The sequence below is a fragment of the Asterias rubens genome, chromosome 12 (genome assembly GCF_902459465.1).
Source record: "Asterias rubens chromosome 12, eAstRub1.3, whole genome shotgun sequence".
In the NCBI taxonomy this organism is placed as follows: Eukaryota; Metazoa; Echinodermata; class Asteroidea; order Forcipulatida; family Asteriidae; genus Asterias; species Asterias rubens.
This window is the reverse complement of record NC_047073.1, coordinates 6,296,291-6,320,686: the sequence shown is the minus strand read 5'-3', so window position 1 is coordinate 6,320,686 and position 24,396 is coordinate 6,296,291. Positions and strand designations below refer to the sequence as shown.

The following is a 24,396-nucleotide window of genomic DNA, read 5'->3' as shown; positions in this document are numbered from 1 at the left end:
TCTTCACACTTGTGTCCTTAGGCCAAACACCATTAATATTAACCATTATTGCTTCGTCCTTAGGATTGGTAGTTATAGGTCCTTTGTGTGGTGTAATGCATGTAATGTAAATGGTTCTTATAATTTAAACATAAATCCATTACAATGTACATGATTGAACTGATTTATAAATGTTGATTAATATTCTAGCGATTATTATATTTTCTACTGCAAATGATAGAACCACTGGAGAAGAATTTGTCGGAGGCATCGAAGCTGTGACCACATTAACAAATAATAATAATAAAATAAATCTTAAACTGATTACACTAAAAACAATTGCCAACTGAAAGATGATCATTTTATATCATATATTTCACTCTTCTGTCTTCTAAACAGTCAAACAAGTCAACAGTGTTCATTGGTTACCTTTTAAAAGATTATATGCAGCTAGCCGTGATTGGTTGATTGTTGGAGTTGGTCCTCACTAACGACTGATCTGATTGGTAGGTATATCAGCAGTGGTGAAACCATGGAGTGTGGAGGGGGGAGCCCACTCCCACAGAGCCCCCCCCCCCACCCACCCCACCCCATGAGAAGAAAAAACCCACAAATTGATTGTTTGATACATTATAGCCCCCAAATAATACCTTTGTCCCTGCTTGCCCCTCGATTTGGAAATGTCTGTTTATGCCACTGTATATTAGCACATTTTAATAGATCGTCTATGATTGGTTGATTAATCAAATAATATACACAATAATACTCATTATTTGCTCGGAGGATACTAAGATAGAATGGCTGTGATTTGTAGAGTAGTAGAAAAATAAACGATCCTTATAAAAGTGACCTTTTAATTTGACATTATCGGTGGATTAATCAAAGGCCTCATAAATCTCTTGTTCTTCTTCTACTTCTTCCGATTCACTGTCGTCTGTGGAAAGAAAAAGGACAGTATGAACACAATTTACAATTAAGAGTAAAATAAACGATCCTAATCAAAATTACCTTTTAATTTGAAGTGTTTATAATTAAATGTGTTTAATGGTCACAGTTTCAGACCACTAAATTGTTGTAGAAAAACTCTGAAGTAACTTTGAGGTTGCAGGATCTATCACAGTAGAGGATTTTGCTGATAAAAAGTGGGCCTATGACAACAAATTTAAACAATACAACAGAAAAACAAATACAACAGAAGAGGGCACCATATATATATTCAGAATGATTGATTGAACAGAAAGGACTTTTGCACACAGTACACACAAGTGTGCAATGGCCTCAAATTGTGGATCCTCCTTTGTTCAACTCTTTGTCCTGACAAACAAGAACCACATTGTTTGTGACAGCAATCCTGGACCTATTGTCCCTTTTGTTATAAGACCTCAGTTTGAATATCACTGACTCAGTAAACCTAGCACATCCTTGCCCAGTCAAAGCACATCGATATCACTTTTGTTAAAGAAGTTTGTTTGCGTGTAAACATTGTCTGTTTTGATTTTGAGAAAGCTTTAGACTAGTTCAAAGCTTTTTGCAAACCTTAATAAATGTAATGATTAAAATATAAACAAGCGCTAAAATGCAGTATACAATTTGAATGAAGGTTTGTAACATTGATGCCTATTGCCAACTCAAACACTAATGCCTGTGGAGCATTGGTGCCTAGGGCCAACTCAAACACTAATGCCTGTGGAGCATTGGTGCCTAGGGCCAACTCAAACACTAATGCCTGTGGAGCATTGGTGCCTAGGGCCAACTCAAACACTAATGCCTGTGGAGCATTGGTGCCTAGGGCCTATAGAACATAAGTCAGATGTCAGACAACTCGGCCGTTGGACAACTTGACGGTTCGGACAACTCAACGGTTGAGACAGCTCGACCGTTCGGACATCTCAATGGTTCAAACAACTCGACTTTGAGACGGGTGGCCAAGATAAGTCGACAATTGAACAGACCTCCGTGAGTAACATGTTTACACGAATTTCATGTAAATCCTAACCTTAACCATAACCCTAACACCTACCCTTACCCTAATCTCACCCTAACCCTAACCTAAGCCCCTCTTTACGGATCTGAGCTGAGGCATCCGTCACGGCCATCCGTCGACTTGTCTTGGTCCTAAGTCGAGTTGTCTTACAGTTGAAAAAAAAACGTCCGTCAAGTTGTCCCAACGGTCCAGCTGTCTCAACCGTCGAGTTGTCCGAAAGGTTGAGTTGTCCTACGGACGAGTTGTCTGAACACCATAAGTGCCAGGGCCCATAGAAAATATGTGCCTCAGGCCTACAGAACATTAGTGTCTAAAGTTTTCAGAGTATCACATCGGGGCCCAATTTCATGATGCTCGTTAGCACAAAAACTTAAAAGCACATACACATATTGTGAAGCAGAAACGGGTTACCAGCTGAAATGCCATTTACTACACAGTGTTGCAAATCGTGCCCTGCTTTCATCTTGCTTGGCAATATTTTCTGCTCACCACAATTTTTAAATTGGACTAAGTAGTCATGGGTATGGCTTTCAATAAATGCTAAGTAGTCAGTTTCTTACCCCAAGGAATGACATCATCGTATGTTTCTTGACAATCTCCACTATCAACGGCTACGAAATCAGTGTCAATGAAGCCATCTGGCATTAGGAAAGAGGAGAAGAATGTACATAAATATTTTGGGTTTCACCACAGAGAAATGTTTTACCCCTATACACCAATGTGTGTTAGCACTTTAAAGTACTTTCCCGAGTTCTCTGTGAGAACAAATCACAGGCATATTACTCGGTGAGATTCAAGCCCACAACCTTTGCAATTCTAGAGCAGTGTCATACCAACTAAACCACAGAGATTGCCAGTTTACTAGAAGGCAGTTTGAATCCTATGTTTTAGCAGCAGGTACTGCAGCGTTATAATAGATGTAAAACTTGCTAGAAAATTTGTTTTCTCTCCCTGATACAATTTTAACATCTATTCATAAATACCCCAGACAGTTTCTCTACTCCTATTGGTGGAGAGCGCGTCATGTTGGGGTGCTTAAAAGGTTGATAATGACCAGTGTTTATAACCGGCTGGCTTCCACTTGTCAGGCGCGCAAGATTATTATGCGGAACGCAATTCGTAGCTATTAGTAAAAGAGCGTAATCTATTTCTAAGCGCGCGCACATAATTTTTATGTAAGTTTTATTCCATTGTAAAAAATGTTTCTTAAAATCTAGAGATGAACACAAATTTGAAGAACCGGTTTCAAAATCAAATTGGTTGATTCCATATATTTGGGGAGTTTGTGAAATCTTTGTGACAGGTTTATTAAAATCTACTTGATGTGAGTGGAGGTGTACCCTGTCTTCAATTTATTAAAGATGATACCATGAAACAATCAAACAAAAATCTATACACTTAAAAAAATCCAGCTTTTGGGCAACACAAAACGGGGGAAAATAATACAGGATTTGTTTTTTTAAATGACCAGAGAATGCAGGACTGAAGTCTGGTCAGAGACACAGCATGCATCCTTTACAGACAGGGCTGACATTTTTAATGTTAGACAAGGGTGTGATTACAAACAAAAATCAGTAAAATGCATCATTATTGTCAGAACCAAAGAAAATAATAATTAGAAAGTGAATAATTTCCTCTTTGAAATGAAGAACAGTTGCATCTCTGGACACCATATATTTTTGATGAGTACATGCATTACTGCCTTTTTTCCCCAGTAAACACATCATACCATTCATACAACCAATACCCAACAATTCATTCAATTAGTGGAGAAGTGTTTGAGGAAACACTTAATGACAAGGTTTTATACGGGTTCATCCTGTACGTGCTTGACTCATTTGGTAAATCAAGGTTCAAACCAAAGACTTGGGGTAAAAAAATTCTCGCACATGGCAGTGTTTCAGACAGACATTTAATCCAACGACAGGAGCCTGTGATGATTTTATAAAAGGAAGCTTTGAAACGGTCAACAACCACATGTGTTATGTTTAACAGGGCTCGAAAATGGGGTAAAATTCCACAAGACTGCAGGGCTTGTAGCTCATACTAATACTGGATCGGAATTTAATTAATAAGCGTATTATTTTGAGTAATACCCAATATTGTCAAGTGCATTTTATGTGCGGTATGTCATTTTGGCATGGAAATCTGGAAATAGTGGACCCTGGGCAGACAGTAGATGCATGTTACATCAGTGTAAGGGATCTAAAGACTATGCTACTCATTCTTATCATTGTCTTACATCTTCCCTGGGTGTCTCTTGCAAGCCACTTGCCAGGAGGGTTCCCCTCTCGTCTGAGGATCTCAAGCTTCTCTCCTTTCTTACAAATCAGATCCAGCTTCTCAGTATCCGCACCGCAGTCTTGGGTGGCCGTGCCATGGTCAACTACTTGGATGTCACCTCGAATCTAATAATAATAAGAGTAAAGATTTATATATCGCCAAATCCATCAAAAACAAGGCTCCATGGCGCCGCTTACAGAGAAACATTTAAAAACGAAAATCTCTATAGATAGATAACACAAAGTTGTTATCAGAATTAACAAAAATTAACAAAAAAGGTATAAAAATAAGTTTAAAATCACCAAAGAATTACAAGAGAAAAACAACAAGCAATTATAGAAATACACAAGATTCAAAAGATATATACAGAATGCCATAAAAATACACAATATACAAAAGAAATACACAATATTTTTAAATGCAAAGGTAAGTTAATGTAAAAACAGACCGAGTCTACAGACAAATAGACATTACTAATTTAAAAAAGTTATCACACTGCCATCCTGACTCTTCCCAACGTCTGGGTTGGGAGGACAGAAAGGATGTTTGTATTATGAAAAGGAAAAGGGCAAATAGCGTGAAGAATTTAATTACTTTGATAAGTATCAATGACCTTTTTGGGAGTGTTCTTTTCTTTAGAACGATGCAGCGTCAGGCAAAATGCTTTCTCGGAATGAGGGCTCTTCACACTGTCTGTTTCCCACAATATTCATCTATGATCAGTTTGATTGTATCCAGTGTCCTCCTACTTCTACTAAACATTAGGGTTTACTCTCAAGCACCACCACAACCTAAACAGGGTTGCCTCAGCCCCCCCCCCCACCCAAAAAGTAAAAAAATGTTGGTAAACACAAGACATGCTGACAATGAAAAGGAAATGCTTTTAATAGCAGAAAAAGGGCACAAGCATAAATGTCACTGTTGAGATTGGTATTTTTTTCCCCTGTTAAAGTGGTTGGGTCAATAAAACAAAACAAAACACAAATACAAATTTGAGTATAACTTTTTATGAAAATGTTGAATAAATTCTCTGAGCAGTATGACGCAGAAGTAAAATAATCAAATCAAATGTTTTCAAATAACAAAGGTATACTTTCCCTTGAACAAATATTTGGAGAACAAATCAAGAGCAAATGGATCAGTCAACTCTAACAAACTCACATTAAACTTCTTCTTAATTTCTTTCTCTTCCCTTTCCTTCTTCTTTTTAACAAATCAAGAGCAAATGGATCAGTCAACTCTTACAAACTCACATTAAACTTCTTCTTAATTTCTTTCTCTTCCCTTTCCTTCTTCTTTTTTTCTTCTTTCTCTCTCTTCTTCCTAAGCTCTTCCTCCTTCTTACGCTTTTGTAGTTCTTGTTTCTCTAATTCTCGTCTCATCTTCTCTTCTTGTTTATTCTTCTGAGAGGATATTTTCCGGGGTGATAGGATAGGTGGGGCCTTAGCGGCGGCCTCCCCTGAGTCTGCTGATTCTATTGAGGGTCTGAAAGTTCAAAAATACATTATTTAAAATTGTTTAAAATGTCACATGGGATCCTTTTGATAAGTCATTGCATCAAGTGCATATCCGCCTCACACCCAAAGTTTGTGCTACTTCTGGCTCCAAAGCTTGCAACTTTTGTGTGTATTTACCACCAACCCCCTCCCCCAACACAAAAAGAAATCCCACAGATTTCATCGTTCAGAAGCATTTTAAGTAGGATTTGAAACTTTGCATGGTGGAAAGAAGCATTTTATTATGACAGAAACTTGTAATTCTGAGAAGACCTTAGTCTTTAAAGACGGAATGTTAAAGATAAATCTCATTATTAAACTTTTCTTGAATAGATCATAATTAAAACATTAACTCACTGCAACTCCAGTTTGTGTGAAGTGGAAGTGGCTTACAGTGGAATTATATCGCACTTTGTTAAAACATCATGTTTTAGAAAAATTCATAAAATTAGACGACTAGGCCCCTTATGTCATTTCTATCGAGTTGAGGGTCATGATTTAGAACAAATAAATCACAACATTTGTCTGAAAATATGCCTGGAAAGAAATTGATGGCAAGTTTTTTGTTTGTTGTTGTAAAAAATAATTAATAAATCCTGGGGGAAACTACAAAAAAACAAAACTTCACAAGACATTTCCTGGGATGCTTTCAATATGTACAAACTTTGCAACGAGATAAGAGGCAAGTACTAACTTTATTATCACATAAAAACCCCAGTAATCCATTAAAATGTCTACCAAACTGTCATCTCTTAATGAAGAGAACTCAGAGGGAAATTTGTCAAGAAATTAAACTTGAAGATTTAATCCTCAGAGGGGAAGTATTCAAACAGGTGGTGATAAAGATGGTCTGGCGTTTTCCAAATCGGTTCTGGGAAACTCCTGGCAGACTGACCCAGTCTAGTGACTCATATTGTTCATAGAGAAACACCAACTTTGATCCTTGTTTCCCCAATGGATAGTCCTAGGACCTATTCTTGGAAACAAGGATGTAGTGAATCAAGGGTAGCAACAGCGACAGGTGACCTCATACAATAGTTGTTTGTGTTACATTTTGTAGAGGAGTTGAATTCATCCTTAAAGGCACCGGACACTATAGGTAATTACTCAAAATAGTTGTTAGCATTAAAGCCATTGGACCCTTTCGGTAAACAGTATTGTCCAAGTCGGGAGAAAATAACGCACCCTTGTATCCATGGTCAGGACATGTGTTTAAAATAAATCCGTAATTCTTGCTATCGAGAATTTATATTGTTTTACTTTTTTTTATTTTCTGTATCGTAAGGGTCCAATGGCTTTACAGCCATTATACACTTTACCAAAAAAAAAAAAAAAAAAAAGTTCACAGATTTACAAATAACTTACAAGGCTTACAGAAGGTAATGGTAAAAGACTTCTCTTAAAATATTATTCCATGAAATGTTTTACTTTTTGAGAAAGCATTAAAACATTATCAATTCTCGACAACAAGAATTACAGATTTATAGTAAACACATGTCATTACACGGCGAAAGTGCAGAAACAAGGGTGGATTTTCTTGTTATTTTCTCCCCACTCCGATGACCGATTGAGCCTAAATTTATTTATTTATGTTTGTTATTTTATATATAAGTTGTGATACACGAAGTGTGGGCCTTGGACAACACTGTTTACCGAAAGTGTCCAATGGCTTTAACAAGCAATCAAGAGCTGTTGATAAAACATTGAGAGAAATGGCTCCCTCTGAAGTAACGTAGTTTTTGGGAAAGAAGTATTTTCTCACTAAAGTACTTGCATTGAATAAGAGACCTCAAGGCATTTGAAAGCACACAAGGGTGTTTTTTCTTCCATTATTCTCTCGCAACTTTGGCGACAAATTGAGTCCAAATTTCCACAGGTTTGTTATAATGTTGAGATACACCCAATGAGAAGACTGGTCTTTGACAATTACCAAATGTGTCCAGTGCCTTAAATGTATCATGTTTACATCCCTTAGTCTTATGTCATCCAGGGAAACTGACCATCAATTTTAATTTTAGAGGGTGTGTTTGGCCTTCTTAATTATATTTAATTGTCTTGCCACATCTATAGCTCTCCTTGAATGATAGATAGAGATGCAACCGAACATCCTGTAGTGTCATTCCATAACTACAAGTTGTCATCTTTCATGGAAAATCTTAGAGGTAAATTACTTATAGTTGTATCTATTTATTTGTTTCAATGTCAGTGCACATAACACATCAAATGGTGTAACTGACAATAAACAGGATGAGGAAACAATGAATTCTAGTTTTAAATGCAGGAGGGAAAACCCCAACTGGGAGAAAACCCACCTAATGCTATAGTATAGAAAACCAAAAATGATGGTAACATTCTAAAGATCCTATTTTATCTTTTTGTGTTTCCACTCATTGTGGTTCAACTAGGCCCCCCCTCCCCCGCCCCTTCTCCTTTCTTAATCCTTTACTTTATCTGACTTTTTTTCCTGGTCACTTCCTGCTTGTCACTTCTTTCCAACTGACTTCTGTTTCACTATATGTTTTCATTGATAGCCTTTGAGAAAGACTCTGCTAGGGTTGAAAATGTGAGGTTTTGGAAAATTTTAACGCAAAATTCTACAGAAAAAGTTCCCCCCCAAAAAATACATTTCTTAAAAATATTTTTAAAACGAGAGATTCAGGTCAACCACTTACTTTGGGAAAGTTGGAAAATGTAAAACCTTGTTTTAGGTAAGGGGCACCAAAACACACCCCAGGTATCAATGTAGGAAGGCATTTACCATAAATAGGTGTTCAATTAAAACATTCATTGAATTATTGAATTGGAATAATTGTTACCTTCTTTGAGCATCCTCAGTGCTTACATCTAGGGCCTCATAAAGCTCTTCACAATCCTAAAAAAAGAAAATATACAAATTTAATTATTTTTCTATGTTTTCAAATTTGCAGTTTACAACATCTAAATAAAGTCCCTTGGATCCATTCAATTAAAAAAGTTTCCACAGACACCAGTCGGTCACTTTAAAACTTGGTAAGAAGCATCACAGCTGTCAATAATGTCCAACCCTAGCATTTTTAGAAACAATTCCTTTCAAAGGAAGGTGGCTTTGGAGAGAGTGATTAAAACTCACTTCAATCTGTAAAAAACGTTTCTGCACAAAAGGTTTTTCAAATTAAGCACTCCAATGGAATTTGTTTTCTTAAAAACCTAAACCCACTCAAAACTTCAGTGATATCTCAAAAATGCTACCAACTTTTGAAATTAATTTTTCACAGGTAAGTTTGTTTGTTCATATCTATAAAGGATTTTTTTTCTTTTAAACAAAAATATTTTGTTTATGCAAGTTGCCAGACACACAGGGCTGAAGGCCACTTCAAGGTGTGGGTAAAAAAAACATTTTCCAGGGGCCGTTGCCACCTACTCCTAGGGCTGAAAAAGGGTTACCCCTTTACAGTCCATTCATACAGTCATCCATCAGAAGCCTGGCTGGTAGAGCGAGAAGCACTACCTCCCCAATTTTACAAATCAATCATGGTTAAGTGTCTTGCTTTAGGACATAAGTGTCATGACTGGGACTCGAACCAACACTCTGCTGATCAAAAAACAGAGCTTGAATCCGTTGCTCTTAGGCCATGACACGCCACATTAAAACAACCAATTAATTCCAAAAACCAAATTATGAATACTTCTTGTCAGTACTCACTCCATCTATAGAGACATCATCGTATATTTCTTGAGGTATGTCATCGCTGACGCTGGCTTGTTTTACTTGTACTGTTGGTATGTGCTCGACAGATGGCAGAGGAGGTACTGGGATATCAGGTAATGTCGGAGTAGCTATCACTAAAAGAAATTAAAAATGAAATCGGTAAGTTAACAACCTTGTATTAAAGATTAAGTATTTTCCTTGGGGAAGAAAGTTATTATGTCTGCTTCTTCTTCCCATGGGTCTTCTGAAGTCTTGTAATGGTTTCCCTATTGGAAGGCTTAGACAGCAAGCTTTTACTCAAAACTATGCATCTTAAAGGCACTGGACACTATTGGTAATTACTCAAAATAATAGTTAGCATAAAAGCTTACTTTGAAACAAGCAATGGAGAGCTGTTGATAGTATAAAACATTATGAGAAACAGCTCCCTCTAAAGTTACGTAGTTTTTAATAAAGAAGCAATTTCTCACTAATACACTAAAAAGCTTCATCTGGAAAAAAACTCCACAAGTTTGTGTAACAAGAGTGTTTTGTGTTTTACTTATCGATGACCAATTGAGTCCAAATTGTCACAAGTTATATTATGCATATAATGGGATACACCAAGTGAAATTACTGGTCTTTGACAATAACCAACTTAGGTATCCAGTGCCTTTAAGGGGACTACTACTGTCACTGTGTCACTGTGCTCCAGTGGGCGCAATCCCAGGATTGTTGGTCCCAATTCTACCAAACTAACCGCTGATTTCATAATGACTAGAAAAAGTATTTACGTTTTGGACACAATTTCCAGATTTTTGCAATTCATGACCATAAACAGTAAACTAATGTTTGTATGAGAGATTGGCTGTTGCTGGCTTGGTGTTTATATACCCTTGAGGGAGTTTGCCAAGTTCCCTTGATGGGAAGATCGAACAAACAAACACTCCAACAACCACCCCAACCCCAAAAAACAAAACGTTTGAGTATCTTCATGTAGGGTGCACTTTCATTTCTTCAAGATTTTCTTTGTTTAACACATTTCACTATTGACCATGTTCACCTGGTGTCATCATCACACAATCTTGGTTATGCCATTTGGATGTCAACATCCTTGAATATGTTTACACATTTATCATTATTTGTCAATATAAACTAAATTTCCATTCATATTAATTATCTTTTAAAACTCGAAGACCACCACACATAAACACAAAACAAACCTTACACCAACAATGACAACACCAAGGCCAACGGGAACGCTAACAAAAACGACAACAACAGGTGAAGTCTTAAAAACAACATGTTTACATGTATTGTAACCCTCATTTAGGATTCAATATCCATCACAAGTTGACTTCATAAGTTAAATCAAGGAAGCATTGATCAGAAAATGTAGTTTCTCTGGGAATTCTAAATGTTTACCGTAACGGAGTACAGCTGTGATGTCATTCATTCCAAAGAGGATATGAACATGCAATATCACTTACAGGATCATAATCTTGGTCTTGTTCATTGTGTGTATACAGTAATAATGATTACTGATTCACATAACTTCAAAATGGGACCCGTCTATTGTTATACATTGAATGAGAGCTCTGTGGTAAAGGGTTGTTGATTGTTCAACAATTACTTGTTTCAGTTTATTTCCTTATTATAGTCAGTTTACTATGAACACATGTTATGTTGTACTAGAATGAAACAGAGTTGGTGGTTGAAAGGTCTCTTTAAAGGTTTTTGATACCTTTTGTAGATCAAATTTTGGTCAGGATAGGAGTGGTTTTGACAGTACAGCATGAACATGATGACTTAAGGATGTGGGTCAATCGTTGATAAATTAATATTGCAGACTGCAAAAGAAAGTTTGTCTGTAAGTTTTGAGTAAATATAAACATGTTGCATGTTTTTGAGAAGTTTGCAAAACAGCATTGCAAAATAACTGATTTTCTTCATTGTTATAAAATAATTATTATAAATCACACCCGGCAACCCAGAACAAAGACATCAACAAAAAAAGGAAAACCACCAAACTAGATAGCTCAGTTGGTAGAGCACCGGCACACTAATCCAGAGGCCATTGGTTTGGCTCCCACTCAGACTAGTCAATTTTCTTTGTTCAACCGAAATCATTTCTTAATTGTTATGCACAAACAAAAACATGTAAATCTTTTCAGAGTGGAAAGTTTCATCAGAGAAAATGTCTTGTACATCATGATTAGTTATCAAAATTAAAATATTCCAGAATTTATTTTTAAAAGCATTATTTAATTTGAGTGAATTATCCATTTGTCCATTCTAACAATCAATCTACCATGTATGCATCCAATCATTCAAACTCATCAAATTATTCATCAAATCCAACCACCTTATTTTTGCTTTTAGTTTTGACTTATTTACTCTAGAAAAGAAAGGAGGTTAATTTACCAGGAAGGAAACTTATAAGGAAACTGAGCCCAGAGCTGGAATAATGATATTCACACACTGACCTATGTGTCAGGTTGGTAGAAAACTTAATTGAGGAAAGTCCTATTTCTAGTATTGATTGTAAGGTTCCTAATTTCACTTTAAAGGGAGGGTATACTTTTGGTAATTACACCAAAAATGGAAAATTTAAATTGTTTCCTCTCAACTACGGTGTTCCACAGAGATCCGTAGCAGGACCCGTGATGTTAACTCTTTATAGTGCACCGATTAAAGACATGTACTACAGGTACTAAGGGAATTCAGTGTATGACATTATGCAGATGACACCCAACTGCACATCTCCATGAAACCTGCTGACAGAAATGTTTACATCGCAAAACTTGAACAGGGTCTTGCCGAAATAAAATCATGGACAATTCACAACAATAGCAAAACTAAAGTACTTCATGTCACATCGCGGAATTTGAAAAAGACAGATACAACTGGAATAAAAGTAGGAGACTCAACTGTCAAACCAGCTTCTTCTGCTCGTAACCTCGGAGTAGTTTTAGATGACCACCTTTGAATGTCAGAGCATCTTAACATCATCTGTCGTAACGCAACATATGCAATTAGAAATATAGGAAGAATTAGACATAATTTTGATCAAGACATAACAGAAAAACTTGTCCACGCATATGTCACCTCGCGTTTGGATCAGTGTAATTCACGTCTCTACGGGTTACCTGACTCCCAGATCACAATACTCCAAAGAGTCGCGAATACCGCTGCCAGACTGGTAACTCGTAAACACAAGTACGACAGAATATCGGATGTAATGATACAGCTTCATTGGCTTCCTATCCGCCAGAGAATCATATTTAAGATCAATCGGCTGACATTCAAGACACTAAATGGACGCACCCCTTTGTACATAAGAGAACTCATTACGCCATACTCTCCTTGTCATTCGCTTCGTTCATCAACCCAAGCTTAGTTAAACTACCAACTCGACTACCGCATACTGCATATGGACAACGTTCATTCATTGAAGCTGCTCATACAGAATGGAACAAACTGCCTCAACATATCAGGCTTGCATCATCTGTGAACATTATTAAATCCAAACTCAAAACTTTCCTTTTTAATCGTTAATTGGGCTTGTATAATTATGAAACCATGGGACTAAAGATTTTTAATTCATTGCTCGTTTTAATGTTTCTCAATCTGCCTACCTGTTTCATCAATTTGAGACTGTCCATTTATATTTTTATCACTGTTGTAGTCATTTGTAATTTTCTTAAGAATTCTTAATCCGTTTTTCTTAAACTGTCCAGCTTGTTCTTAATTGCTTAACTTTTTAATAATTGTCTTTGGTCGTTTGTAATTTTTTAAGCATTTTTAATTTAAGGGCGCTCTATAAAAGCCGTTTATTATTATTATTAAAAAAAAACTTATTTGGTTAGAGGAACTGATAATGTATAACATTTTTGGCAACAATTTCCTCTGTATGAAGGTGGTTTAAGCAGAGGGATTCAAAAGCTTTTAAATCTGAGAAATGTTTCTGCACAAACCATTTTTCTTTTGTTTGTTCTAATTGTCCTGTGCATGGACTTAACAGCTTCTGATTTTCAGCAATATCTAAAAACATTACAACATTTTGTTATACAGGTTGGCTTTATTGTATATCTACATTTATATATATGGATTAAAACAACCGAACTGTTCCAAAACTCAAAGGTATACTTTGCCCTTGAATTACAAGGGAGTGGACTCTAAAAGTACTTTCAAGTCCTTTTGGGAAACCAGAAAAGTAAAAATGGGATGAAAGAGTGCATTTATAGGAACTAGCGATGTTTATAGGGTGACAAAGACTTGTTTTAAAAGGATGTACAACAAATCTGGAACTGCTGCAAGACTGGTGACCAATTTCCACAATAAAATTTACAACGTCTCCACTTCTTTTCTTGGAAAGAGTACAATTTTAATTATGGAGTTGGGTGGAATTAAAATTAACATCACTTGTCAAAAGAGGGCAGTATTTATCTTTGCAGTGAAAGCAATGGGTTATGACACAACATCTACTTTAAACAACTCATCAACTCATTCACTTGTATATAATTGCTTTGGTTTTAACCATTTGTACATATCTGCTTTGTCATTTTGTCAAGTAATCGTTACATTTTTATATTTTTGTATATTGTATATTTCTCTTAATATTTTTATATGGAGCTGGTCTACTGTTGTAATTGCCTGTAAAGGATAAATAAAGTTGTTTTAATTGAATTGAATTGAATCAAATTAAAAACTTTCAATTACACTTACTGTACATTTAAAGTATAATTATTATTATTATTTTTGTTGGGGGGGGGGGGTAATTGCTTTCTTTACTTTAATGCCAATATGTGATGTAATACTAACTATGTGGTTTATTTAAATGTATTTCCTTATTGTAATGGAAATATTTTTGTAGTAAAATTTCTTATTATTTCATTGTATAAATATTTTATTTTAAAACAAATTGTTTATGGCTAATTGTTACTATTATTTTTGTTTAAAGTTTTTGAATGATGCTTTCTGTTGATTGTGTCCTTTATTAGAATGGAAGGGGATCAACCAGAAATCTGCTTTTTTAAACCCAACACTACTACCTTTAACTCTGTCTTATGTCAAGACCTTACTTTCATAATCATCCCAAACCTCATACCAAAATAGAAAAAAGGAGCCCAGAAGAATAACAAATAATCAAAAGCATAACTTGGCCATTACAGTAGATTAGAGCAAGACAAGCTTTCAAAAGAACATTATCTACCTAGCATGTATACACATGATGTTACCGCAAACCAGATATACATAATACTATATTCAAGCTCGCCCTGCTGTATTTTGTTTCTTAGAGGGTGGCGCAAACTAACCTTTGAACACATTAAGTCTTTTCAAAGAATTGATAAGTGAGTCCAACATTAAGTACAGTGAAAAAAAAAAGTGCCAAAAAGTCTGTGCTGCACAAAACACAATTGGTGTTAGGAAACCTTATCACTTGTGTTTTTATAATGTAAATATCGCGCCTAATACTGGCACACTACAGAGGCCTCCATGTAACAGATACATCCAATATCCTGATTGATCTTTGGACTGCTATGCCTTTGTTGACACTATCATATCTCATTGGGCAGATGTATATACTGTGTTACCAATGTTTTCCTGCAAAATCAGCAGAGAGACTAAACAAATAATGCCATGATAATCTGAGACAAGGAAGGTTTTGTATTTGAACATTCAATGGCATAGTGCTCAAAGTCAGACCTACCAAGTCTTGCGCATTAGGCGTGAGACTCACGCATTTGGGCTCTGTCACACGCTCACACGCACAGCAACCAGTTTCTCACGAATTGGGGCCAGACCGGGATTTTTTTAATTTTTTTACGACAATGCATGCCAAATCGCGCTTGTGTGTACAAATCTCACGCATAGCTGGCCACTGGACTTGGCATCTCTGCAAAGTGTAACAGAATACTGTTACAGGCCATATAGGAGACTTTTGAGACCCTGGCGGCAGCAGACATAACAGTCTTTTTTTGCGTCTCTCGCATGCTCAGTGGTGTACGCGTAGGTCTGAGCATGCACAATACTGTGAATAAGGACTGTCTAAAAGTCTCCCATTACTCAACCATTACCATTTCTAATATCAGCTTTTTTATTTGTAACAACAGTCCGTTCAGAACCAGAATGTACAGAACTATTTATATCTGCTGTTTCCAGCAGTTTGGTTGAAATTACTAGATCCTAAACTAATTTCACACAAGATGTGCCAACAGAGCGCCTAGTACAAAACAATACTTGGCCGGGGTTTGTCATTTTATAAACATTCTAAACTTAAAAAAATAACATGATTCTCCAAGTTGTGAAAACGAACAGTTAAGGAATGCATGTTTGGCAACAGTGCTAAGTATTTTAAAACATAAGACAAGTACAAAATCGGTATTCACCACTTGATATTAACTCAAATATAGTGATTTCTCATTCACGCTTAAAATCAATGTAGAACAAATTCACTACTTTGTGATTATGCTGACACATTGAATAGTCCACAAAACTGACAACAAAGGCTACCACAAATAGACTAAAAAGTAACATTCTCAGCAACGAAAGAGTTTTTCTCTTGAAACTATAATGGTGTTACACTCAAAGTTTGACAAGGTATTGACTTTTCCAAAGAAATGAGAATAGAAGGGCACTACCCAGACTAAACAAATAATATTTGTTTAGACAAGTCAAATGTTTTGCATTTGAACCCCCCCCCCAACTCGGTTCATACTTCCTGCAAATGCAAATGCAATGCGAATTTGGACACCACAATTTCGCAAACGAATAAAATTCAAAAGTTCCTGGGAAATATTCGCTGCGAAAACAGTCCTGTGATGTCAAAAATGTCTTCGCATTCGCAGGAGGTATGAACCAGGCTTTAAGGCCCGGTCACACAAAATTCACGCCCTCGATTGGTGGAAATTCTCCACTCAGAACACGCCCATGCTCATTCAACCAATAGAGGGCCTGCATTTTCATCGTTCTCGTTTTCATTGTCGTTATCAGGGCCTCTTATGTTCTTTACTCACCTTCTGTGTCATCATAGAGGAGATCTTCTGCAATCTCTTCTTCATCAGAATCCATCGTTGGTCTGTAAACAAACAAACGCCAGTATGTAAAGGTTTTAAAAATTTAGCCGGCCCAGCAAATATACACGTCCGAAAGTTTTACACCCTGGACCGCAGTCGATGAGGCCAGTTATTTTAACATCGGGCCAGTTAACTTTGGACTGAACAAGTCCAGCGGTTTTGTGTGATTGAAAAATAATAATACCTCACTGGGTAAAAAGAAATGACGTTCAAACTTTGAGTTTGAGTCTGTAGGTAAAGCCTTTGAGTATCAAAGTATATTTACCCATAAAGGCCGGTTTATAGTCAGTCGCGCGATGGCCGTGCGATGGAAATCTTGTGCGATGCTAAGACTGAGGCCCAAAAACTGTGTCTTTTTATGATTGAGCGTCAAAATTTCCATCGCGCGACCATCGCCCAACCGACTATAAACCAGCCTTTACAAAAATGATTAAGATGGATCTTCTCTATGTGATTGTTCAAATGGAAACAGTTAACATGAAATAAACATCTATCCACGCTAAGTTGAGCTAAGTTACGCTAATTTGTATTGTTATAAACTGCATTGTTATTGTTTGTAAAATGTGTAGTTTTCTACTCTATTTCTTTCTTTGGTTGCTTTTGTATTTCTTAAATGAACACGTTGCCTTGGGTCGGTTGAGTTGGTCTTTAAAAAGTGTGTACTGTGTAACCGTTTGTTATAAAATGCATGGGTAGAAAGATATTTTAAAAGTAGAATATTATGATCCACACAAGTATCACTCAAAATTGCGTGGTTTTCCTTTTATCTCATCGACTAACACGGTCGGCCATTTATGGGAGTCAAATTTTTGACTCAAAAAAATGGCTGACCGTGTTAGTTCGCAAAGTAAAAGAAAAAACATGCAATTCCGAGACATATTTGTGTGGATCATTGAATTGTACTTTTAAAACATCTTTCTCACCATATGCATTTTATAACCAACGGTTATAAACGCTTTTCAAAGACCTACTCAACCGATCCGAGGCAACGTGTTCTTTTAAGTGCTTCGTGTCAAATTTGTAGAAAGTGCAATGCAAATAAAGTTATCATTATTGCAATTACTTTTGAAAAGTTCTTTCTCATTTATATTCTGGTCCGGTAATCCTTTTTAATATTAACCCAAATTCAAGCATTGTTTTTTCATATTTATTCATGGAGCTATCTAATTGCAAAGCAAGTTTTTTTCTTGAGTAGAGATATTTATATCAACATGCCTGTCTGTGGTTCTATTTTTCACAGTGATTTAAATTGTCACCAACTGATTGATGAGTTAAGAGCAACTTCCTGTGTCTGACAACTCGTTAAATTCTCCAATGGGACAAATTTGAGGTTATAATCTTAATTAAAATGCAAGCTGGAAGTGAAAGTTATTGTGGGAAACATACAACAGGTGTTTTCATTTCCAAGTCTATTTAAATAGTCCACCAATTTCCAAAAGACAATGTTTTAAAGACGATCTAAAAAGCGTGCTGACTGAAACATAGAAACAATTGTTTTCCTAAACACTACTCATTATATAAAGCCCTTTTCACACAGCAGTGTAAGAAAGGTAAACATTTAGGGGGCACAAGGGGTGGCACAAAATTGTCTAGAGGGGCACATCAGAACAAGGGCGTGTCCAGACCAAAATTGTTTGTGGGGGGGGGGGGGCAAATATGTTCAAATATTGTGCATGCGAATGCGGAGCACCAAGTCTTTACGACGTGGGTTTCAGGCACATTTAGAGGCATAATAAATGAAGGAAAGAGAACGAAAAAGCCTTCGAAATTTGAGCTGTAGAACGTGGACATTTTGGATTTGGGCACTTCTTAAATTTTCATAACAAGACATTGTGCATAGTATCAGATTTTTCAAAATGCATTACACAATGGTTTGGAATATATTTTCCAATGAATTAAGTCTACTGTGAAAACGGCTTTATGTTATGGACTACCACAAGTTAACATGATGTAACAACAGTCATTATTAAAAATGTGAACTTTTTTGCCATAAAAAAAGTACCAAGTCCTATAAAAACAGGCAATAGTTGCTACACAGTACAGCCACTCGTTAAATTGCAGAGGTACATACACCAAATAGTTTTTTTTTTTTTTTTTTTTGGGGGGGGGGGTCTTTTCTGCTGGCAACCTTGTTGTCTTCCTTTTTTTGTAGATTGATGGTTTCAATATGGGTATTTTTTGCTATGGCACGGTTACGGCTACTCAGACAAAAATATCCCTTTTCCTCCTGTGATATATTTTGCGTGTCTGTATCTTTAAGAAGTAATTGTATCGGCAGATTGAACCTTTAGGTTATAGGAAAATTCACTTCTTTTCTCCTTAGTCTTGCCTTCTCCAGTATCCTCACTTTGCCCGTTCCAACATGTGCTTAAAATAACAAATCTGTGACAATTTGGGATACTGAAGCCTTCCTCAGATTCAAATTTTGTGGTGAAACCTTACCTCTTTCTATAAAACTACAAACTTCACAGGGAATCGTTTCTAACAATTTACTTAGTATTAACAGCTCTCTGTGCAGTGCTCTGTGCTCTTTACAAATAAGTTTTTACATTCATTTTAGGAGTAATCACCCATAGTACACTATGCCTTTCAATCCATGACACAACCATGGAGCAATAAACTAGAAAAGATCCATGACACAACTGAGTGATTTCCCTAATCTCATCCAAAGCTGTTTGCATTACACATCAACAATGATGAATAGGATGGTAAAACTTAGGGAATTCCCCTTTTAGATTACAATGTAACATTAGAAAGAGGTGCTCTATAAGTGCTCTACAAAGTGGCACAGTGTAACTCCCCCATTAGGGCCTATATGCCATTGTGTCCTGGGGATCTTCAAAATTTTTAACAGGATCCTTTTGGGGGGGGGGGGGCATGGGGACCACTCTGGACATGATATAACATAAATGGATTAGAGGCTCTTGTTGAAGATTTCATGAATAGACAATTGTGTTACTGAAGTATCCAAGTTGTTATAAAAACAGTGTCCTCCTAAGTGAACTGTTTTCCTTCAAAGTTTCAAACCATATAAGAATGAGTTATGATACTTGGATTCATGTCAAGTCTATTGGGTTTATTTAAAGCCAAGTGTTTCAAATCTATTTGAGTTCACCATGAGTCCTAACAATTATGTACAAGTTAAAAGTGAGAGTTTCTGTTTGGCAATGTTTAACAAATTAAAAATCTTTAAAGAACTTGGCTGGTACATGTATGTGAAAGGTACAGGTTTTAGATATTAAAGGGCATTAGGCACAAATCCATGAAAATATTTAATTTGATCTTTGTTTGTTGCCTTTTGACAGCGTCTACAGAACCATGACCACAGTGACTCTGTGAACCATGGTGAAACATGCCCAGAAACTCAGTTTCCAGTTTAGATGTTTACAATTATTTTGAGTAATTACCGATAGTGTCCAATGCCTTTAAACTTGTACAACTCAAGAATGCATTCTAAAGATCCAGTACTTGTTTTTATAACTTAAAGGCAGTGGACACTATTGGTATTACTCAAAAAACTGTTAGCATAAAACCGTACTTGGTAACAAGTAATAGGGAACTGTTGATAGTGTAAAATATTGTAAAAAACGACTCCCTCTGAAGTACGTAGTTTTTGAGGAAGGAGTAATTTTCCACAAATTTGATTTCGAGACCTCAGAATTCGATTTTGAGGTCTCAAAATCAAGCATCTGAAAGCACACAACTTCATGTGACAAGGGTGTTTTTTCTTTCAGTATTATCTTACAACTTCGACGACCAATTGAGCTAAAATTTTCACAGGTTTGTTATTTTATGCATAAGTATGTTGAGATACACCAGTTGAGATACACCAAGTAAGAAGACTGGTCTTTAACAGTTACCATTAGTGTCCAGTGTCTTTAATAGATGAGCTACTTACATGAGTGAAATTCTCTTATTTGCTCCTCTTGCTGTGTCAAGATCCACATCATCGTAAAGTTCACCCGCCTCCTCTTCTGGAGGAGCAGTTACAGATGGCTTCTTACGTTTTACAGGAGGGGGCGCTGTCAAAACAATTTTTTTTCAAATAGATCTTATATGAGCTGTACAGTGTGAATTATTGACTTGAGGATAAGTCATTAAATGTCTGTCGCAGTGAGAGCATTCTGACTTTTTCCGACTGCTGGCCCCTCCGCAAGACCACCGCTCTCTCGCTGTGCAGTCTCACTGAGAAGAAGGTAGTCAGCAGCCAGTAGCTTCATGCAAGAGCAGTGATCTCAGCAAAACTGAGCAGGCTGGAGTAGTCACAGAAGGTGTATGTGACTTGGGGATTTAGCTGTCGTTTACACAACAAAAATAGCTATTTGATGTGCTGAAGCAGCTTTATGAATTTGGGCCAAAAACGTAATAACAAACATCATGGCCTATGGTGCCCCTGGGCTTTGCCTTGGGAACCTTGGAAAGACTTCAAGAATTTCCAAAGTAAGTGCCCTGTGCAAAATATAATTGACTTGCCCATTTAGAGGACATTCCAAGCCTGCTACCATCCTATTCAAATGATCATTTAAAACACTTACCAGCACTTTTAGGGAGTTTAACACTAGGTGGTTTAGCTGGTTTTGCAGGAGGTGCTCCAAGGACATCCAGAGGAGGCAATGGTTCTAATCTCGGCTTCTTGCTTCCGTTCCATGGACTTGCCCCCGAAGACCCTCGTCCAGAAGAACCCCGTCTTGAGATGGATGAATCACTAGTGAAAGAGGAAAGCGAGGAGCTGTCTCCATCCGATTTCGAAGTGGAGATGTTTTCTTTGGGGTCGGTATTCTCCTCTTCTTCAATGGGTTTCTGGGAGCCTCCTATCTTTGGAGGCGGGACTGCAATGGGCGCCTTCCTCAGAGACCTCTTAAAGTCTACTTTGCTACCTTCTGAAGCTGTCGATGATATCGGTGGCCGAGGCATCGGTGGTTTTTTAAGATGGTTTTTAATATTCAAGATGTCTTTGGGATTGGGTCCTAGTAATGCCCCACCGAGAGGTAAAGCAGCCTTGTGTGTTGGCGAGACTTTATGTGTTGGTGTCTTATTATGAGAGCCATTGGAGGGCGAGCAGAGGCTGGCGCCAATTATTTTAGGGCTGTTAGTTAAGTCAAGTTTTCCCGGTTTGGAAGTGGTTGGTGGCTTTGCAGCGACACCGGGTTTGGGGGATACCACTGGTCGACCCATGCCACCTGGTGACTGGATGGATTGGGTGAAAATAGAGGCCAGGTTCTTCACAGATTGGTCCTGCAAGGTCAAAATATTTTTTTTTTAATTCCTATAAAACATCAATACATATCTCCTAAGGAGACAATTAAAAAAACCTTGAAAAGGTAAAGACAAATTTAGAAATGATTTTGTTCCGTCAAAATATTGTTGTGCAAGCAAACACCAGGGTCTTGGAACCAAGAATAGGACCCCGGGAGTGCAAGATTTTGCAAATAGTGAAATGGATTACCTTTGTCTCTTTAAAATTTTTATGTGAATTTATTGTCTTTCTCATTGTTTGTTTAACCGGACAGTTTGACATAATGGTGTAGAGTACAGCATTGACCATTATCTGCACCTAAATAGAAACATCTAGGTGTGTAAATGGAAACTGCATGGTCGGGTTTTCATTGTGTTTCAACAGCAAGGTTTTTTTGACAGAATTCCAGTATGTAAATGTTGGTAAGGCTGTCCTGTCAGGGAAATTATGTAAATCATTGAGGAAGACACTTCATTTGCATAAAAAGTAAAACAGGTTAAAAAGACTTAATACCAGGTTTTCAATGTTTTTGTGTACATTGACAAAATCCTTTCAGTTGTACTAACCCTTGTACGACCAAAGATGTTTAAAACAAAATTTAAAGGAGGATAGTTTAGTTACTGGGTCTACGTACGCAGCAATTTCTTTTAAAATTTTAAATCCTTACAAAAACTTTTTGCATCTTTGAACTTACCGTCATCTTGATGGTTTGTAGTTGTTGTTCACTGCATTATCTACGCATAAATCTTAAGGTTAGTGCCTCGTGTAGCCACCACAGAACAAAGCTTGATTAAGAATACTGCAAAGCGTGGGATTACACCTACAAAAACAGCATTACTACAGCTTTAAAAAAACATCATTTTGTACTAGACCAATCCATCAAGCCCTACCCCCTCATGGTCAGTATGGTCGTAGTGCAAGGTGCAACCAAGACTACGCCACAGTGTCCAAAAGAAATTCTCACACGCATTAAAAAATCTCAATACAAAATTGCTACGTCAGTGCAACGAAGCCCAGCTCATACTTCCTGCGAATGATAATGCGATATGAATTTTGAAATCACAGCCCTGTTTCTCACGGCAAATGTTTCGCTGGAGTTGAGCACATTTCATCTGCTGCAAAATATTTGTTGCAAATTTGTGGCATCAAAATTTGTATTACATTCACATTCGCAGGAAGTATAAACAGGGCTGTATTTGGCATTACTTTTAATCTTGAGCAAAACCGTGTTCAAAAACCGTAGCATTTTGTATTAGCGTGTTCATTTGGGGATACTAGCGTGACTCCACAGTTTTGAGCTTTCAAACATGCTGGACTGTGAGAAAACAGATAATGCTATTTGAAGGAAATCTATGCAAGGTGCAAGGTTGTTGCATTGATACAACAAGTTGTAAAGAAGCCGACACCATATTAATATAAAGTACGTTGTGAATTTTGTAGGCAGTGCTTAGCCATGTCAGCTTTCTGCTTGGACAGAAGACAAAGCTGTGAGTCTTATCATGAGAGCAAGTGATTGGCAGTCGCCATGGTGATGGGACTCAATGGATTGATCAGAGATATTTGTTACATGTCACTTGTGATAGATACCTCATATTACTTTTTGTACAACCTACACAAAATAATTTACTTTGCATTGCCTTTGAATTGAGTCTGATATTTTGCATTGAAAAACATTCAGAGACAGATTGGCGAGAAACTACCAATTAAATTTAATTGGCCTAATGCATGAAATTAGATGATTAAACCAATTTAGCTGCTTGCTTAAAAAAACAAAAAATAGGGGAAACACTTTTTGTGATAAAAACACCATTAAATTAACAGGGAAATGACAAAATATACTCGGCAATGTCTTAATTTGAATTAACATTGAAAGCGTCAATAAAATTATGGATTGCAATTTAGGAATTTTGCTTTATCTACAAACAACAAGATTAGATGGGGAACAATTGAATGGAAGTATTGTATTGTAATCACACATTGTATTGTAATCACACATTGTATTGTAAGGAAGTGATAGTTATTAACTAATCCGTCGTATAACCTTTTTTTACCGAATAGAAGCTTAAATTTGTTAAATTAAGGTAAGGTAAAAGGTAAAACTTAAAAGCAGAATTTAAAATAAAAACAATAATTTTAACAATGTTTCTTACTCTTTCGTAACACCGACCGACAGGTTTTAACTTTAAGAATGTCTCAACAACTGCATTCAATGACAGCTACAAGTAGGGACCAGTTTCCATCACAAGCGAAACAAAAAAAGCGAGTTAGTTACAGCAAAGCAGAAAGAGCAATAATGACATGAAAACAATAGGAAGAACTAGGCTTGCATTGATTGCACACAACGAAATAGGAATGCGGAAGTACAGTTTAAAAAAAAAAGATCAGCGCATCCTGTATGAACGGGAAATCCGCTATCATTTTCCCTACGTCTATCAACAACAATCACGAAGTCTGAATAAGAAATTCAGCTGAACAAATCATTTGGGAACAAGACGCGAGGGTTACCTGCGAAGGTTTTTCGTCAGAAACTGTCACGTCTTCGTACAATTCGTCAGAAATTTCTTGGCACGACATGTTGACTTTCACGATGTGTTCACTGTATGTACTTGTATGCTTGACTGTGTTTCACACGACGACTATTTCATGCGGTGTATGAAACTTTCCTCACAACA

At 36.8% G+C, this 24,396-nt stretch overlaps 1 protein-coding gene across 3 annotated transcripts; it reads right to left on the bottom strand.

Annotated features, from left to right (window-relative positions):
* Positions 1-562: 562 nt before the first annotated feature.
* Positions 563-24,365, bottom strand: LOC117297981 (FYN-binding protein 1-like). 3 transcript variants are annotated; one of them, XM_033781186.1, is made up of 11 exons: positions 24,230-24,316; positions 22,419-22,544; positions 21,024-21,723; positions 20,387-20,510; positions 16,429-16,490; positions 9,425-9,564; positions 8,559-8,614; positions 5,500-5,731; positions 4,206-4,371; positions 2,524-2,601; positions 563-913 (listed from the first exon to the last, which is right to left on the bottom strand). In XM_033781186.1, exons 2-11 carry the CDS (start codon positions 22,422-22,424, stop codon positions 855-857), a joined length of 1,623 nt encoding a protein of 540 aa, XP_033637077.1. In that variant the 5' UTR covers positions 22,425-22,544; positions 24,230-24,316; the 3' UTR covers positions 563-854. The 3 variants fall into 3 exon arrangements, with proteins under 3 accessions (XP_033637077.1, XP_033637076.1, XP_033637075.1); XM_033781185.1 differs by lacking the exon at positions 24,230-24,316 and adding an exon at positions 23,875-24,035; XM_033781184.1 differs by lacking the exon at positions 22,419-22,544 and having other exon boundaries at positions 24,230-24,365.
* Between the last annotated feature and the right edge of the window lie 31 nt (positions 24,366-24,396).